The sequence below is a fragment of the Setaria italica genome, chromosome IX (assembly GCF_000263155.2).
Source record: "Setaria italica strain Yugu1 chromosome IX, Setaria_italica_v2.0, whole genome shotgun sequence".
NCBI lineage: Eukaryota > Viridiplantae > Streptophyta > Magnoliopsida > Poales > Poaceae > Setaria > Setaria italica.
In genome coordinates, this window is record NC_028458.1 from 11312171 (window position 1) to 11331037 (window position 18867).

At 51.2% G+C, this 18867-nt stretch overlaps 3 protein-coding genes across 3 annotated transcripts; 2 read left to right on the forward strand and 1 right to left on the reverse strand.

Annotated features, from left to right (window-relative positions):
* On the reverse strand, positions 1-1392 carry LOC105915111 (zinc finger MYM-type protein 1-like). Its single transcript, XM_012848936.1, has one exon. It carries the CDS (start codon positions 1390-1392, stop codon positions 1-3), a length of 1392 nt encoding a protein of 463 aa, XP_012704390.1.
* Positions 1393-8453: 7061 nt separating this feature from the next.
* On the forward strand, positions 8454-10159 carry LOC101753097 (probable 2-oxoglutarate-dependent dioxygenase At5g05600). Its single transcript, XM_004982366.2, has 3 exons — positions 8454-8998; positions 9145-9472; positions 9559-10159. The coding sequence occupies exons 1-3, from the start codon at positions 8538-8540 to the stop codon at positions 9832-9834; spliced, it is 1065 nt and encodes a 354-aa protein (XP_004982423.1). The 5' UTR covers positions 8454-8537; the 3' UTR covers positions 9835-10159.
* Positions 10160-16765: 6606 nt separating this feature from the next.
* LOC101753495 (probable 2-oxoglutarate-dependent dioxygenase At5g05600) lies at positions 16766-18660 on the forward strand. Its single transcript, XM_004982367.4, has 3 exons — positions 16766-17334; positions 17632-17959; positions 18059-18660. Exons 1-3 carry the CDS (start codon positions 16871-16873, stop codon positions 18323-18325), a joined length of 1059 nt encoding a protein of 352 aa, XP_004982424.1. The 5' UTR covers positions 16766-16870; the 3' UTR covers positions 18326-18660.
* Positions 18661-18867: the final 207 nt, after the last annotated feature.

The following is an 18867-nucleotide window of genomic DNA, read 5'->3' on the forward strand; positions in this document are numbered from 1 at the left end:
TTACCCGCAAGATTTTCCCATATCACAAAGAGTAAGATTCAGACTACGACATGCACACGGCATGTATAGTGCTTTTCGATTAATTTCAAGCAAGCGCTTCTGAACACCTTGGTGAGAACCCTTCATATTTGAACCATTATCATAGCTTTGTCCTCTCACATCATCAATATTTAAATCAAGGGTGGCCAATACATTCTTTAATTCATTAAAAAGACCCAATCCTGATGTGTCATCTACCTTCAAAAACTCTAGGAAGAACTCCTCTACCCTTGGAACATTCCTCGACATATTGACACACCGAATAATTAGAGTCATTTGTTCTTCATGGCTCACATCTGGAGTACAATCTAAAATCACAGAAAAATACTTTACATCTTTGATGATCTTTAGTATAGTTTTTTTCACACAATCTGCAAGAAGAGAAATCATCTTATTCTGAATTTTATGCCCAAGATAATGATGATGAATCTCATTATTTTGAATCTGCCTAATATGGTCTTGCATCACGGGATCAAATTCACCCATCATTTCAACTGTGCCCAGAAAGTTACCATTGCTATCTTGATATCGTTTCTCATTTTTCCCTCGAAAAGCCAAATTATGTTTAGCAAGAAACTTGATAGCAGAAACAATTCTTACTAAAACTTGTCTCCAACGCTCTCTCTCCTTTGCAATTTCTCGTTGCAAATCATCATCAATCATTTTATTTTTGCTCAATCTTAGCCTAACTTCATTCCAAGTATTCATGTTTGTTATATGCTCAGCACTGTTCTCATGTTGCTTAAGTCTAAGACTAAGATGTTTCCAATCCCTCAATCCATCATGTGCTAGCAAACTTTTGCTCTGACTTGATTTGAACAATTTGCAGCAAAAACAAAAAACTTTGTCCACATATTTAGAGTAAACCAACCATTTTCTATCAACCACCTCAACATTGCTTAACTTTCTGGAGTAGTAAGTATATGAAAAATGTCTATTAAGAGCATCTACAGGGAACTCAAGATTCAATTCTCTCACCGGCCCCTTTACAATCAATATATCTCTACCCTTATTATCAAGATTTTCCCAAATTCTAGGATCAAAGACATCATGAATAGAAGCTTCTTGCACATCATCAATTGAATTTTCAGGTTGAGAGGAAGGCTGTAAATTTTCATTCTTTGTAGCTTCATCAATGTCATCAACTTGTTCACTTAAATTATCATTAACTTGTTGCTGTTGCTGCCCTTGTCCTTCAATATCAAGTGCATCTACAGGATTATCATCAGGCACAACACTCCTTGAAGCTGAAAAAAACTTATGTATAGCACCTTTTTGAGATTCAATAAATTGATCTTCTACTCTTTTCCGTTTTCTTTTTTGAGATCCCGACAAATGTTTTTTAGGTAACATTTTAAGTTTCTAACACCTAAATTAGAAGAAAAATATGACTATATGAGTACCGAGTACTAGAAATCGAAGTAATTAATTTAGATTAAAAACGATAAGAAAAAAAGCCTGACGAGGAAGGGAGGAAGCACACTGCACCTGCACGAGCCGCAGTCCTGCACGATGTGTCGTCTGTGGTCTCAGGTCTGCCCGTCACGGCGTCGCCGTAGGCAATCTGCGGTTGAGGTGTCGCCGTGTCGGGTCGCTGTCGCCTATCGCAACGCATGACAGGAGGCAGGGGGCACTGGCACAGTCATCGCGTCGGCAGGGACCAGGGGCATGCGGAGACGACGAATTACGGACGGCCAACTGCGGACGGCGTGGCGTAGACCTGAGATCAGGCGACAGGCATTCGCGTCATTGCCTGTATACCTAAAAGGCCTATACGGCTATACCTATTACCTAGGGTCTTTGGCTAGGCCCCCCACTCCTGTGGGCCCTAGGTCGGTGCACCTCGTGCACCCTCCAAGGGCCAGCACTAGCAGGAGTGACCCAAGAGCAAGCGACCCACCGCGGAGACCGACATCACCAAAGAGGGCAACTACGTGGTTGTCCCCGAAGGAGTTGAAGCACAGGTTGACAAAGTCAGCCAACATCGGGTGGCAGGGGGTGTGCCGGCGAGCGCGTCGCCCTCCTCTTGCGTGGCCCGGCAACCTCCCTGCCGTCCTTCTCCATGACCATGGCACCACGAATGTGGTCGCCGTGCTGGGCATCCGCCATGAAGCCATCGGTGGGAGCCGGTGGTGACGAAGCGGCGACCTGTCGGGGGGAGCATGGTGACCCGGCCCATAAAGGCATGACCTTGGATGTGCTGATGACATCCCGACCCATCGGCGGCTTGATGGCGGGGAGGAGGCCTGAACCGGCCGTGCGCTGGTGGCAAGAGTAGCAGGGGCTGCCACCGCACTAGAGTAGGAGGGCCCGAGCAAGCACGGATCCAGGGACGCCCCGCTCGTGGCCGTAGCAGAACCACCACCCCGACACCAGGGAGCCCCGGGCAGCAGATGGAGAGCGCCGTCCATGCTGCGGGTGCCCCGTCGGGTGGTAGCGCCAGGAGCAGCACTGCGGGGACAAGTGCGGTGAGAGGAGCAGGGGGGAGGCCGACGGCCCAAAGTCGCGCGGCGAGGCACGGGTACGCGCACGCCCAGCCAGCAGCCCTAGCTTCACGTGCTGCCGTCGTGGTAAGGTCCAGTGGTGCGGCGCTGCCGTGCTTGCCGGGCCAGGAAGACCCTCCCCCCTGGAGCTCGGGAGAGTCCAGATCTAGGCTCGAACGTAGCAGATCCGGCGAAGGGCGACTAGCAGCACCGGCAGCCAAGATGACCTTGATCAGGAGAGCAGGAGAGGAAGAGAAGGAAGAAGGAGGGAAGGAGACGCGCGTGGCACCGGCTTCGGGCCACTGCTGGCTGCCACTGCCGGTCGGCTACCGGCGGTAGTGGCGGCAGCTGGGCGTCGGTTTGGTGGGAGCGGCGACGACCTCTGGATGGGTCACCCCCGAGTCGTTCCTAAGAGCAACGTGGGGAGGGGAAAAATCCCAGTATCTTGACCTTCACTATAGAGTAGAATGTGCTTTGCCACACGCACAGAAGGACCACGGCCAACGGCGCCCGAGGTGCCATGGCTGGCCGTTGACCGTTGTGATGCAACCTCGACAACCCGACGCCATGATGGATGGGCCGACGCTCTGCCTTAAAAGATTGGGCTTGGGCCGTATGTACTGTGGGCTGCCTTCAAGCTTGTGGGGCCCAAATCCATCTTTGTCACCTGAGATTTCAAAAGAACAGCAAGTGATATGGACGATGGAAAGAAACAGGGATCCTGTGTTGGATCAGTCAGCTAGATGTGGCTGGTCAACTAATCAATGACACGTAAACTTTTAGCGTGTGTTTGGTTTGAGAGTTGAAGTGGGTTGGGGTGGGTCGGATCCAGTTGGGAAAGTGTTTGGTTGAAAAACTAGTGGGTTGGTTCATCCCAAGAGGGAATATTCCCCCAATATCCGGGTTCATCCGGTCTGGCCAAAATGAATGAATCGTTTCGACCCACTTGAACGGCGTCCTCATTCGTCAGTCCGTCGTCTTCTTTGTGCACGTGAGGTAGCTCCAGAGGAGGCACTAAGCTACACGAGCTGGCGGGGATGTTGCCTTGCGACGAAGCCGGCGGCGCTGCACGGTGGGGCCGTATGGCGACGCTGCACGGCGTAGCTGCTTGGGCGTGGGCGCGTGTAACATCCGTAAAATTTACTAACTCAAATCATCCGCTAAAAATTTATTTTCAAAAGCTTTTGACCGTTGAGCTCCCGAAAATCTTTTCCTTCCCGACGACTCCGCCATCCCGGCACCCAACGCCGACAGTCGTCTTTTTCTCCCTCCGCAAATTTTGCCGCGTGCCCGTCAAAATCCGTCACGCATGCCCGACCGATTTCCACATTTTTCACTGACTCTCCCTCTCTTTTCTCTTTCTTTTCCCCTTCTCCTTTTTCCCCTTTTCTTTTTCTTCTTTTTCTTCCTTCTCTTTCTTCCTTCTTCCTTCTTCCTTCTCTCTTCTTCTTTCTTCCTCCGCCTTTCCTCCTGGCGCCTGGCAATAGCGCTGGCCTACCCCCGGCCCCCTGCCGCACGTCACCCAGGCCACCCCCTGCCACTCACCCCGCGCCCGTTGGCCACCCCAGGCCCGCACGCCGCTCGCCCCGACGCCCCAGCCGCACACGCCACGCGCCAGTCGCTAGTCGCCACCAAGCCCCTCCCCACGCCGGCCACCGCCCTGTGCATCCTGTGCTCCTCGCCACTCGAGCTCGGCCCCGCCACGCCCTCAACGCGGAGCTCCCCTCCCTCATGCCACCGGCCGAGAACTCCGGCCACCATTAAAAGCTCGCCGGCCACAGGCCCCGCCGCCCTTGTGCACCGCTCGCCCCGCCCCCTCCTGCAAGCTATAAAAGGGGAGCCGATGCGTGGAGCTTCGCTACTCCCCTGCGCCCAAGCTCCTCGCCTCCCTCGCGCCCAATCGCCAGGAGTGCCGCCGTCGGAGCCGCTCACCGCCCCCTCTCCCGTCACCACCTGCCCAAGGCGAGGGCCAAAATGGGTCCCCCACGACCCCCTCTACCTGCCCCCCCTCCCCCCCCGGTTCCCCATCCTCTTCCCTCAGCAAGTCACGGTCCAAGAAAGAAGGAAAAATCCCCCCAATTCTGATCTAACCCCCTCCTTTTCCATATTCACAAACCAGCCCTCCCACCTCTCTCAAGTTCTCTCGTGGATATACCCTTCCACCTTCCAGAAATATTCGTGAATAGGTTCCTGGTTCTCGCAGTTTAGTCCTAAACCTTGTTTTAAGCCCCTAACACTCCGTTAATTCATCATTTCATGCGTCAAAATTCCTCCAATTAATCCCAAATTTGACCACGGCGTCCTCCAATATACTTTCGCTGAGGCATCTCCAAATTTCATGAAAATACTCATTCCTTCCATTTTTCGTTCGCATTCTCTGTTCGAAGCTCAACGGGTAAAGCTTTAATTTTATTTTATTTATTGTGTGCTTGATTGTGTGTGCCGTAGATCGTGGAGTACCCGAGGAAGAGTTTGACCACGAGCCCGAGCCTGAAGACCAGCACCGCAAGCAGGAACTCCCGGAAGGCTTGGAGGACGGCAAGTCCAACCTCACCCTTTGATGCATATTTATCCTAGTTATTCAAACACAACCTATTGGCCTGTTTCATAAATTGCATATTGTTTTACCGCTGAAACATGGTTGGATAGTCACCCCTTGATTGCTATGATTATTCCTTGCTTGTCCTATAATTATCTCTAAATATGACTTGCTCTGTTTGGATAATAATTACTGCTAAAATGCTTAGGATCTTGTTACTCAATTCAATCATAACTACAATGTGTTTTGTTAAAGAATAAATGTGTGAGTATTTTTAAAAAATGGAAAATGGGTTTCCGAAAATGAAGGAAAGACATGCTTAGATGAGATGGATGGGTGTTTCTTGTGTGAAATGCCAATAAGTTGGCTTGTACCTTTGTGGTTGAGCAAAGTTGGGAGATATCCATCTTGTCATGGTTAAGGACCGAGTTAATGTGTCATCTTGCCTAACCCAACCATAGTGCAACCACTCGACCGTTGTATGCGGCAACGGCTTAGCATAAATCCCACTAGCTAGTCTATTAGTCATCAGGAGAGCTAGTGAGCAACGGGAGACCATGGAGAAGGAATAAGAATTGTGTGAACTTAGATCCCGATTAAGACCTCGTTAGTAGGTCATTAACCCCTCGGTTGCTTTCGTGTTGACTAGTTAGTCTTAGCTAAGGTGGGTAATAGCTTTGATAGGATCTGCACCAACACTAAGGTGATCGTGCAGCGGTACCCTACTTGTGGGAAAAGTGTACAACCTCTGCAGAGTTAAAACCTATCCGGGTAGTCGTGTCCACGGCATTGGACGAGTTACGGCTTGGTCACATAACTAGTACTTGGAGATGGATGATTTTCTTGGCGTGTGTTGGATTTCAGAAGTGTCTGGCAGTTGTGCTGTGAGCTATTGCGGGCAGGGAGTCCGGTAGCATTAAAACTTGGATCCTTTGTGTAGGATCAACCTCACTTAATGATTCGGTTACTAAAAGAAATGCTTTGTGAAAACTCTTTTGAAAATGAACCCTTGCATGTGTTAAAATCTAGCTTTACTTCAAATAAACCTTAGCCTTATCCTTGTTATATCATGAGCATATTCTTGCTTGTTTCCGCCTCCGTGGATGGGGTTGGACTTGTTGAGTACATTCGTACTCACCCTTGTTTTGTTGCTTCAGAGGAAGATCTGGACTTCGTCATCGAGGATTTCGAGTAGGAGGTCGCTTCCGCACCTAACGTTGCCTATGGTGTTAGCCTTTGCAGAATGCTTCCGCTGTTGCTTAGTTCCGATTGCAGCCCGGGGTCCGACTGGACTGCAACTTGGATCTGTATCGTTGTTGGTTTAGTTCTCTTTTGGGTGTGGCTTGCCCACCCACTCCTTCGGGAGTTGTACGGTTTTTGAACCATCTGTTGAATAAATGTGTTATCAACCTCCTGGGACTGATATTTGTATCACATTTAGTCTCTACTTATGTGGGGATGCTTTAGCGCGGTGAAGGATGGTACGGGCGACGGCGGGCGGCGCGGCGTGAAAGATGGCGTGGGCGGCGCGACGGGTGGGGAGGAGCCAGCTGCCAGCGACGCTATGCAGGGCGGGGGTGTAGGAGCTAGGCGGCGGGCGAGGCAGGGTGGTGAAGGGCCAGCCAGCGGCGACACTATGCAGGCTGGGGGCATAGGAGGCGGTCGTCGGGGTGGAGAGGGGCTAGGCAAGGCGAGTGGGAGGGGCCAGCCGGCGATGGCGCAGGGGAGGCTCGAGCTGTGAAGGAAGAAGATAAGGTCTGGCCAGAGGAAGAAGGTAGGGTGCTAGGAAAAAATAAAGGATGACAGATGGGATGACAGGTGCGACATGCTAGTAACTCATGCTAATGGTGTTAAAGAGGACATCCATCCATCTCTCTAGATATCTCCAACTAAATAAAAAAATAGAATGAACCCAACCCATTCAACCAAACACGCACTGGGTCGAACCCAACCTAAAAAAGAGGGACGGAGCCAACCCAACCCACTTGATCCCCAAATCAAACACAAGCTTAGGCACTCTAGCTCGCTACCATAAAGTTTGATTTATCTCAGTGATATACAACATTTTTATAAGAGAAGGAAAAACAAAACTTAGGGCTTGTTTGGCAGGGCTCCACTCCAGAACTCTAGCAACTCCACCAAAAAATCCAGCCAAACACCTCAACTCCAAAACTCCATGGAGCAGCCAACTCCATGGAGCTGTAGTGCAAATGGAGGTGGAGTTTTGGAGCACCTCTTTTGCTCCTCCAAAACTCTCTATTTCGAACCTCCTCGTGGAGTTGGTGGGTTATTACCCACCAATACCACTGGTTACACAAAAAAACGTTTCATTCTATTTTCCCACCCCCGTCACCTGTCGCCTACCGCCTCCCCGCCGCCTGTTGCCGTTCCGCCTGCCGCCTCCCCGCCGCCCGTCGCTGCTCCACCCCGCCGCCCGTCGCCGCCCCGCCGCCCGTCGCCGCCCTGCCCCCGTCGCCGCTCCACCCCACCGCCCGTCGCCGCCCTGCCGCCATCGTCGAGCCCCGCCTGTCGCCGCCTTGCCCCCGTCGTCGCCCCGCCCTCGTCGTCACCGTCGTCGGCCCCGTGGCCGCCTCCCCGCCGCCCGTCGCTGCCCCGCCCCCGTCGCCGCCGTCACCGAGCCCCGCCTGCCGCCTCCTCGCCGACCGTCACCGCCGAATCGGGCGGAATCCGAGGGGAAGAGGGAGTAATGGGGTCGCCGGGGGCCGGGAGCAGTGGCGGCGACCATGAGTGCTCCTTCAAGATCCTCCTCATCGGGGACTCAGGCGTCGGCAAGAGCATCCTCCTCGTCAGCTTCATCGCCGCTTCTGCCATAGTACCAGAACGGAACCGGACCTAGACCCCCAGTGTACACTCCTAGTCGTAGCAGTGGTACGGCACTAGGATTTTTGGGCGGACGAAACTAGCTAGCTGCGGAGGCAGGAATCAAGGCGGCGTCCGTGCGTGATACATCAGTCTCTCTCTCACCGAGCAGAACGTGGCAGGAGAAGAAGATGGGATAGAGAGGATAACAAGTGGAGCCTGAATTGGGGGCAACAATGGCAATCCATACTGAAATCGATTTTTTTTGGAGTTGAGAGCACCCATCTAGCCAAACACCCCATTTTTATTCTGGAGTTCTAGAGTGGAGCTGGCTCCACCTGGAGTTCTGGAGTGGAGCAGCTCTACTCGGAGTTGGAGCCATGCCAAACAGTTAGTGGTGCCGAGCTTAATTAGGAAGAAGTGAAGAACCAACCAGGTTCAAGCCAAGGTCACGACTCCCTTGTTGCCGAACGCGCCTTCCATGGAATACGTCTTCTCTTCAGTATACCGCCCGACGCCTTCGGTACCAGGTCTGACAGCAATATCTGAAGCAAAGGCACCACAGCACCAGATATGCGCCCATAGCGTGCACGTGTTCCTTGCTAAGAGCCTGAGACCACACACACACAACAGAGCTCCACAGCAACCTGATCGCCATGGTCGGCCTATCCATGGACCAGTCCTTCGTGCAGGCCCCCGAGCACCGCTCCAAGCGTACCATCACCGAGGCCACCGGCATCCCACTCATCGACATTTCGGTCCTTGCCTCCGGCGACGCCGCCGCCGTGGACGCGCTGGCCGCCGAGGTGGGCGCGGCGAGCCGGGAGTGGGGCTTCTTCCTGGTCGTGGGCCACGGCGTGCCGGCGGAGACCGTGGCGCGGGCGACAGAGGCGCAGCGCGCGTTCTTCGCCCTCCCGGCGGAGCGGAAGGCGACCGTGCGGAGGAGCGAGGCGGCGCCGCTCGGGTACCACGAGTCGGAGCACACCAAGAACGTCAGGGACTGGAAGGAGGTGTTCGACCTCGTCGCGCACGAGCCGCCGCCGCCGGCGGCGGGAACCGTGACCGATGGCGAGGTCGTGTACGAGAACAAGTGGCCCGAGGACCTGCCAGACTTCAGGTGAATCCATCTGCAACCTGTCGAACATGCCGCCGTCCCGTTGTTTTGACAAATCTCATATATGTTAAATTAGTTTTGAGTTTTGAAAATGACTGAATTCTCCTCAAATTTCACTTTTATCAATGTGAAACTAAAAACTTGTGCAGGGAGGCGCTGGAGGAGTACATGAAAGCCATGGAAGAGCTGGCGTTCAAGCTGCTGGAGCTGCTGGCCCGGAGCCTGAACCTGAGGCCCGACCGGCTGCACGGCTTCTTCAAGCACCCCACCACGTTCTTCCGCCTCAACCACTACCCTCCCTGCCCGAGCCCGGACCTCGCGCTCGGCGTGGGCCCGCACAGGGACCCCGGCGCCCTGACGATCCTGTACCAGGACGGCGTCGGCGGGCTCGACGTCCGGCGGCGCTCCGACAGCGAGTGGGTCCGTGTCGGGTGCGTCCCCGACTCCTTCATCGTCAACGTCGGCGACACCGTGCAGGTAGGCGACGCCGTCGAGATCATCCGTCACGAATTAGTGTGTAAGCTGAAATAATCGAAGTGATGCGCGCCCAATGGCGTTTTCAGGTGTGGAGCAACGACCGGTACGAGAGCGCGGAGCACCGGGTGTCGGTGAACCCGGCGACGGCGAGGTTCTCCATGCCCTACTTCTTCAACCCGGCGGCCGACGCCGTCGTGGAGCCGCTGGAGGAGCTGGTGGGCGGGGAGGAGGACGACGACCCGCCCAGGTACAGCGCGTACAGCTGGGGGGAATTCTTCAACACAAAGCTCAACGGCAACTACAGGAAGCTGGACGTGGAGAACCTCCAGATCGAGCACTTCAGGAAGGGCCTCGAAGCGTAGCAGGATTACGGACAGATCCGTGCCCCGGCGAGGAGACCGGCCGTTGTCTTCTGCTACCGAGAGACGATCGTCACCGTGTCGCTGTTTCTGGCCGTACAAGTAATCTTATCGTGCGTGCCGAGCAACAAAATATTTATACTGCAAGACAGGAAGCATTCAACGAGATAATAATAATATGAAGATAAGCTCAAATACTAAAAATAAGGTATTTAATCCAAAAATCTATTTCCGTGCGTTTTCACGAGTGCTGTAACTTTTTTAACATAATGATGTTTTGATAATACCAGACAATACAATAATGACCGGGGATTACAATTGGCAAAAAGAAACTGTGAAACCAATATTTTGATACGGAGAGAATACAACCCGCTACATGGTTCGTGAGGATTTCACGAGGAAGAGAGATAGAGGATCGAGAGATGAGAGAAGGCACGGGAGAAGAGTGTGGCGGATCCACTTCGGATTAGCTTGATTAAACATGGTTAAGTCACCTAACATGCGACACCCATGTCTTAGCCAAGTTAACACGAAGTGCCGTCGGATTTCATCCGATTTAATCACTTGAACAGGACCAATTAGCAAAACCCACACGAAGGTGAGCGGTTCCAGAGAATACAACAAGTCCACCGAGTTAATAAAATTACCCATTTAGTTTGGCCACAAAACACATCAGAGTTTACAAGGTTCAAAAGAAAAACAACAGAAGGTAAAACACTAGCGGAAGCGAACTCGTCGGGGTCGGACATCCCTGGTGAGGCCCACCGGGACGTCAATGATCCCTCTCCTCGCCGTCCGAGGAGGGATCCCACTCGACCGTCCAACCCGGAGGGAGTTGGGGCGGCCAAGTGCCGACAGGGGAAGGCTCAGAGGCAGCCACTTCACCTGAAAAAGAAAAGCCACAACAAGGCTGAGCTACTAAGCTCAATAAGACTTAACCGACAGGGAGCGCGCTAAACTACCTCTGCTAGACATGCAAGGCTTTTTGGCTGAGGGGTTTGTTTGCCAAAAGCGCTAGATGTAACCCTACTTTCAAGTTTTAGCTCCGGTTCTAAGTTCATTATCCGGTCTAAGTTTGCAACCTATTCTAAGCAATCATAGAACCAACCAAAGGTATATATCTCATCAACAAAACCATATCATCATCAGATTCCTTATTTACTCAGGGTGACATGCGATCAAGCAGTCTCAAACTGTGAGAGGCAGACGAATCGATTCAAGTTTCTTAACCATGCATGGCGAACATAATCTCACGACATCCGCGCACCACAAGGGCTGCTTCCTGTGTCGGCCGTCCCCATCAATTCCCAGGCGCGTGTCAGGTCCAAACTTCCCTTGGCATGCAATGCTCCACAGTCCCGGCCTCTACCGTACTGTGATCGCACTTGCACCCACATGATGCACCATGGGAACCTCGTTCCAGGGACAGCAGGGGTATAAGCCACGCCCTAGTTCAATCAGGTACTAGGCTTCCCCATCCCATACTAGATATGAGATTAGTACCTTCAAACACTTGATCACGAACACCACCACTGTCGGGCCTTAGCAAGTTTCATAGACAGACGGGGCGATCAACCGACCACCAAAGAGTTACCCAAAACCCTGCCCCGTCCATCATCCTTACAGTTGTAACAGAAGAGAACTCAACCAACTCCTATAAACTCGCGAGTGACAGGAAATCACTCAGCTTTTACCGCTTCCTACTTGAGCAAAGCATCTACTCGGTCCAACAGCTAGTGTTCAGGTCAAGGGAGCTAGGTTATGCATCTATGGTTCCAAACAACTCCTGTACGTAAATGCACAAGCATGTTAAAGAAGGCATGCGCGAGTTTGGCAAAACATAGGGGATTCATGCATCCGGGGCTTGCCTTCAAGCGAGAAGGAAGGAAGCTGCTCTTCTGCTTGGGCGGCTTCGGCTTCTGGGGGCAGGAGCTCGGCTACAGCTTCGTCTTCTGGTGCCGGGTGCAGCTCGTAGTAGTCGTCGGCGAGACGCAGCTCTACACGAATGCAATGCATGGGTTAGCATAGACGGTTATTTCAACAGCAACACTTGCAAGTCTGAGCTCAGAAACTTGCGACAAGTTACAGGAGGGTGGGGAGGTTCAAAGGAGTTGATGGAGGTCAAGAGGTAAGGGTCGGAGGGAAGGAACTTATGAGCTGACCCGTAAACTAGAGGGTTTGATGTACTAGGGGTCCTCAGACTCAACGCTGAAAGGTCCCCAAGTTTTACACATACACCCTCGGTTCAAGAAAAAGACACAGCCGAGCCCTCGGGCGAGGCGGAGAAGGGTCGGCGGAACAGACAGGGTCAGGCGAGACGGAACCGGGGTCGGGCGGATAAGAGGGGTCGGACGAAGCGAACAGGGGTCGGCAGCCTACCTTCGTCTTACAGAGGAGGCTTGGGCGGAAGAACTAAGGGCTTGGGACGGCGGCGAGAATGTCCGGCGGCGGCGATGCTTCTTGTGGATCACAAGCAAGCTCTTGGGCAGCACTGAAAGCAGTGGCTGGTGGATTGGAGAAAAGCGATGGTGCTTGAGCAGAGAGAAGAGTTCCTCAGACTTAGGTGGTGGCGCTGTGAGCTCGAACAGGGAGCAAGAGAGATGGCAGCTAGGGCAAGGGAAACTCCGGCGGGGCTTGCGCATTCCCTTTTATAGCGGCGCGGGAGTGAGAAGGGGAGCGGCGCGAAGGCCGGGGAAGAAGCAATGGAGTGCTCTGCCCGGGCGGCGATTGAGCGACGAGGGCGGTGGAGCAGGACTTCAGGGATGACGCCGGCGGTCATTGGGCACTGGCGTCAGGGCGGCGCAGGCGCGGGTTTGCCGGTGGTTGAGATTTGGCGGAGGCGGGCGTCGTCGTGCGGTGGATCTGATGGAAGTGACCAGGAAAACGGCGCTAGGAACGAGGGCGCACAGGTGAGAAGACAGGCGGTTGCGGGCGCGCGGGCGAGCGCGGAGCAACAGATTGTCGGGGTGGCTTCTGACAGGGCAGGAAAAGGAGCTGTCGCTGCCGCGGTCTGGGTTGGCGGAGGAGGAATCGTCGTGTAGCGAAGACCGGGCGGCGCGACTGTGGCGAGGTGACGGAAAAGACGGGCGGCATCGGCTCTGCGGCCGGGATCTGGCGATGTGATAATGGGCGCGGGCGGCGAGGTTCTGCAGAAAGGGTTGCAGAGGGGCTTCCGCTGCGATTGGGGAGGAGGGCGCGGGATTCCATCCAGTCGCGGGCCGAGAACGAGGCGAAGCGGCGGACGTCAGAGGAGTTGAGCCACGCGGTGGGGGAACTCTGAAGCGGGCATGCAACTCGAGTGCACCTGTCGCGGGAGATCTGGGGGAAAAGATCTAGTGGGCCCACCGGTCAGTCTCGGTGGTCCACTGCTCGAACTGGAGGATGATGCGGCGGAATGGCTTAGGAAGATCCGACGGTGGGTTGGGGGTCGGCGGGGTCGGAACTGGGGAGACCATGGCGAGGGGTCGGATCGCAGGGGTCGGAAGATCTGGAGATTGAACACTTAGACTTGGAAAAAACCAAGACAGGTGATCAGGGGCTCGGATTAAGATTGACACGAAGGATTTTTGTCCGAGGCCGTCACAAAGAGAAGTCAAGCAGGGAGTCGCACGAGATATTTTAAATGAGTCTTGCATTTTTAGATGACAGCCTTATCGGGGATAGATCCCAATACCCACGAGGAATCCTAATAAAATTCCTCTGTAATCCTACTAGAACTCATACCATGTAATCCTACTAGGATTCCTACCTTGTAACCGACTAGTAATCCCGCTCCCTGAGTATATAAAGGAGGGCAGAGGTCCCTAGATCGGTAGGCCAAGACCTCATAGAACCATAACAAAGGACCAAATCCTCAACACCAAACAACACCCAAGCGCAGGGCGCAATATACAACACCCCAAACAGGACGTAATGTATTATGCTACTCTGGTGGCCCGAACCTATATAAATCCGTGTCTTGTGTCCTCACTTTTACTTTTAAGTTCCAGGTCCGACGATTCCCCACCAACCAATCTATTACCTCAGGATACCCCTCGTTAGTTTACCGGGTATAAAACACCGACAAGCCCTTTACAAACATATTTTTTCAAAGAAAGGTCCTTTAGGTAGGTAATAAGAGCATTGAAATAAATAAAAAGCTTTAATGCAGTCCTCCTGATTGGATTATATTCAACGCACAAGACATTATCCAAAAAAAGGTACAAAATGATATGCAAAAATCAAATTTGTGGTTGATAACCATAATTTATAAGTCCATACATTAATTAATTAATTTGCAAATATCTAAATAGATATTACTCTTAGAATTCTCAACTACAGCCATTACAATCATCAACCTAATAAAACTCAACTATAGCTATTACTCTTCTATAAATTATCCAAATATAACATCAAAAGTACATATTAAGTCATATTAAAATATAAATAGCTACATATAGACCATATTATACAGTATGGTAATATATCCATGTAATTTTTATATACCCATGGTAACGCACGTGCAAGTTTTGTATAAAATAAACAGCACTACAGAACACGTGACAAATCGTGGCTACGAAAACGATGTTGTTTGTGGGCTTGTGGCTCGCTCGACCCGTGCAGTAACTGCGCGCACAATTTGTCTCACTGACGTGTGGGCTAGCAGAGTGTAGGGCCAACCGGCCCACGACAATGGCACAACTGCACGTGCAGTGATCTCTATCCTCCTTGGCGCCAAAATGGTGTTCGATCATGATGGGGAGTCGCCGAGGATTAGTCACTTGGGTGCTAATTGTGGAGTGGTTTAATCTACTGATGCTTCACCTGAATATGGCTTTCGTAGATGAAAAGAGAACAATGAAAAATGGTTCTAGATGTGTTGGTAAACACTTGAAGTGCCTGGAATTTAAAGTTTATTCGTGCATATACATAAAATGTATTATACTTCCTTTGGTTCAAAATATAGATCGCTCTATAATTTCTGCTGGCCAATTTTATTAAAAACAAACTTTGACCATCAATGTAAAACCTTTTACAAAAGTTAATAGATGTCCCTAGATTCACCATGAAAAGTATATTTAATATATTTAATTATCATTATTAGAAAAACGTCATAGTCTTATACAAATTATTGGTTAAAACATCACCTAGTAGACCATGTTGATGTCCTCAAATGACGTAAAAGGAAACGTGTTCGAGAATCATGATTAGACTGTTCTAGCAGTACTAACTGTTTCTTATAAAAGGACCATATTGATCGGCAACGCACAGTCGGCTCGCTTGCTCCTGGGCTCACGTCAGGCAGGGAGTTGTGGACGGGAAATCAGGTGACGGCCAATGCTGGTGCGCTAGGTGAACTAGCTACAAAATAGCCATTCTGTGACCGGCCACGAAGTATACATTCCCGAAAAACTTCACTCTATAAATGTCCTATATATAGCTTAATGGCCTAAATGTTTCAGGAGCACAAAATGTTTGTTCCCAAATAATACGATGAGACACATGACATGACGGTAAAACAACTTATTATAAGACCCATTAATAATGATTCAACTGTGAATGGATCAACGGTCAAAAAATCATCCCGTGAACAAGTTTACAGGCGCGTAAAATATAGAAGGTGTGCAAAATAAACTAGTTGCTTCGGATTCGGGAGCAAAGGTTTTTTTTAAAAAAAAAGGGGTTTTCTTTGGCCCCCCCCCCCGGGGGGGGGGGGGGGGGGGGGAGGAGGGCTCTATCCCCCTATAGGGGTGCAGTCCATGGAGCTCGGCCTAAGACCATCCTATTATATATTTCTCTAGCCATGGATGAAGGAGTGGAATAAAAAACACAGAGGGGGAAGAAGAGAAAGGAGTGGAATTAAAAAAAACAGAGGGGGAAGAAGAGAAATAAGGAAGGATGAGCAAATAAGCCCTAGGATGCTGCCCACCTCCGCTAAAGTAGATCAATCCAACAAATTCTAGATGATATACATTATTAAACATAAATTATATTTTGCTAAATTAGTAAATATGCATTCATAATTGGCTAATAACTACATGACTTCAGTTTACAGAATTTCATTTTCACAAATTCTATGCCTTCCATATACTGATGAAGGAGCGAAGCCATAAACAATCGAGGCTAGAAGATAACATATGAGTTAATAGGGTCAAAATTTAATTCTTCCTTAATTTATATATATGGTAAAATCATCATTGAAGTTTGTCTACCATTGGGGGCCCAAGCCCCCCTCTGCTCCTTCCAAGCTTTGCCTAGCATCGATGTAGCAACACTCGAGATCTGAGAGCCAATGTTTTCCTATGAATATTAGGTGCATTAAAATTTGATGGGTTTCTTGTAAAAATCCACATATTTCCTATTAAGCCAACAAACTATGTAGAAAGGAAAATTTAGTGGAATATCCATAACTTCAGCTACGCATGTTTTACGGTACTCTTGCCAACAATGTTGTTCAAAGAATGACATGGTGAATTATTAGCAATGCTGAAATAAGTTAATTAATCGAGGAACTTTTTTTCAGAAAAGGAAAAACGGCTTAAGAATAATATAGAAAACGGAAAGATAATCGGCCTGTTCGCTTCAGCTTATTTAGCCAGCTTATCAGCCACCAAACAGTGTTTTCCTCTCACAACAAATCAGCCGTTTCAGCTTTTCAGCCGGCTTATAAGCTGAAGCGAACAGGTCCAATTTTGTTCCATCCATCTAGGGTTCTCAGTTACTCACTGTACTAGATCCCCGGTCCATGAATCACCCATGACGTCACAGGCAAGAACACATGGAAGAGCAAGCAACCACACGTCCGCATCAAAACAGAAACCCTGTTGTTACTATCATCTTTCTGTACCCGGACACATCGGAGATACCAACAAAATTCACCTACAACCCATCCAGATTCATTGAATCCAATCTGCTCAGACGTCCCTTTTAACCACCTTCATTCATCATCGCACGACCCCACACACACACCCGCACTGCATGCGGCGTCCTAGCTAATCAGTCGCTGCTGGCAGCCTCACAAGTCACACAACTCCGACGCAGGAAAGCTCGATCCATCGCCATGGGCGGCTTCTCCATGGATCAGTCCTTCGTGCAGGCCCCCGAGCACCGCCCCAAGCCCACCGTCACCGAGGCCACGGGCATCCCGCTCATCGACCTCTCGCCACTCACCGGCGGTGGCGGCGGCGACGCGGCCGCCGTGGACGCGCTGGCCGCCGAGGTGGGCGCGGCGAGCCGGGACTGGGGCTTCTTCGTGGTGGTGGGGCACGGTGTGCCGGCGGAGACCGTGGCGCGCGCCACGGAGGCGCAGCGCGCGTTCTTCGCCCTGCCGGCGGAGCGGAAAGCCGCCGTGCGGAGGAGCGAGGCGGAGCCGCTCGGGTACTACGAGTCGGAGCACACCAAGAACGTCAGGGACTGGAAGGAGGTGTACGACCTCGTCCCGGGCGGGCTTCAGCCGCCGATAGCCGTGGCCGACGGCGAGGTCGTGTTCGAAAACAAGTGGCCCGAAGACCTGCCGGGATTCAGGTGAATCAACTTGCGCATATTGTTGTTTCTGGCATTGCATATGATCGTCGTGCCAGTATGTTTTGACAATATTTTTGTTTTCATATTTTTGGTGAAGATGGGAAAATCTTTGTTGAAATAATCAGGGAATTTTCACATCTTTTTTTAATCAAAGATAGAATAGGTTCGGTTACTGAATTTTGATGATGGACAGAAAAAGCTGTGTTTTCACTTTCCATCTCAGCGATGTTTTTTTGTGGATGAATTCTCCTAAATTTTTGTCTTTTCATGTTAAAACTTGAACGGGAATTCTCGCAGAGAGGCGTTGGAGGAGTACATGCAAGCGATGGAAGAGCTGGCATTCAAGATACTGGAGCTGATCGCCCGGAGCCTGAACCTGAGGCCTGACAGACTGCACGGCTTCTTCAAGGACCAGACCACCTTCATCCGGCTCAACCACTACCCTCCCTGCCCGAGCCCCGACCTCGCCCTCGGCGTCGGCCGGCACAAGGACGCCGGAGCACTGACCATCCTCTACCAGGACGACGTCGGCGGGCTCGACGTCCGGCGCCGTTCCGACGGCGATTGGGTCCGCGTCAAGCCTGTCCCCGACTCCTTCATCATCAACGTCGGCGACCTCATCCAGGTACAACAAACAAAAACACACGTCATTCTCAAATCTTTTCGTGCTGTTAATGCTCATTCACGAATTGATATCTTACATGAACGACTGAGACTTTTTCAGGTTTGGAGCAACGACAGGTACGAGAGCGCGGAGCACCGGGTTACGGTGAACTCGGCCAAGGAGAGGTTCTCCAGGCCCTACTTCTTCAACCCGGCGGGCTACACCATGGTGGAGCCGGTGGAGGAGCTGGTGAGCGAGGAGGACCCGCCCCGGTACGACGCCTACAACTGGGGCAACTTCTTCAGCACCAGGAAGAACAGCAACTTCAAGAAGCTGAGCGTGGAGAACATCCAGATCGCGCATTTCAAGAGGAGCGTCGCCGCCTAGGATACGCACAGAAAGATCCCATATGCTGACTTGCTGATGAGGCGACAGGCGGCCGTGTCGTCTTCAGATTCAGAGACTGGGAGTAAACATTTGTGCGGTGTTCTGTAATCGTGATGTGACGAGAACTTTAGATATATGTTTGGAAATAACAGCCTTGTGTTGGTCTGGCTTATCCGCAAAGTCAAGATTTTCTTCTACATTTTGGGATTATTGTTGGTAAGCATTAAGCAACGTCCAGTTCTTACTTCTTAGCTCGATCAGTGGACGTAGGACCGGCCTCTGATGACAAGGGTGATTTATGAGAAATGTCATGTATATATGTTCCTTTTTAGTCTCGTTCGATTCTCACATTTACGCAGTGTTTTAATTTCCTTTGCCAACAAGCTGCTGCTTCCAGATCCCTCGTGCTACGAGGCCACATCCCTTGTGCTGTTCCTCGAGGAAAAGGGCATGATCTGAACGCCTTCGCCGAGCAGGAACAGAGTATACTACCCGTTTCCATCTTTCGGTTTGCCATATATTTTTTCATCTAGTTTGTTGAT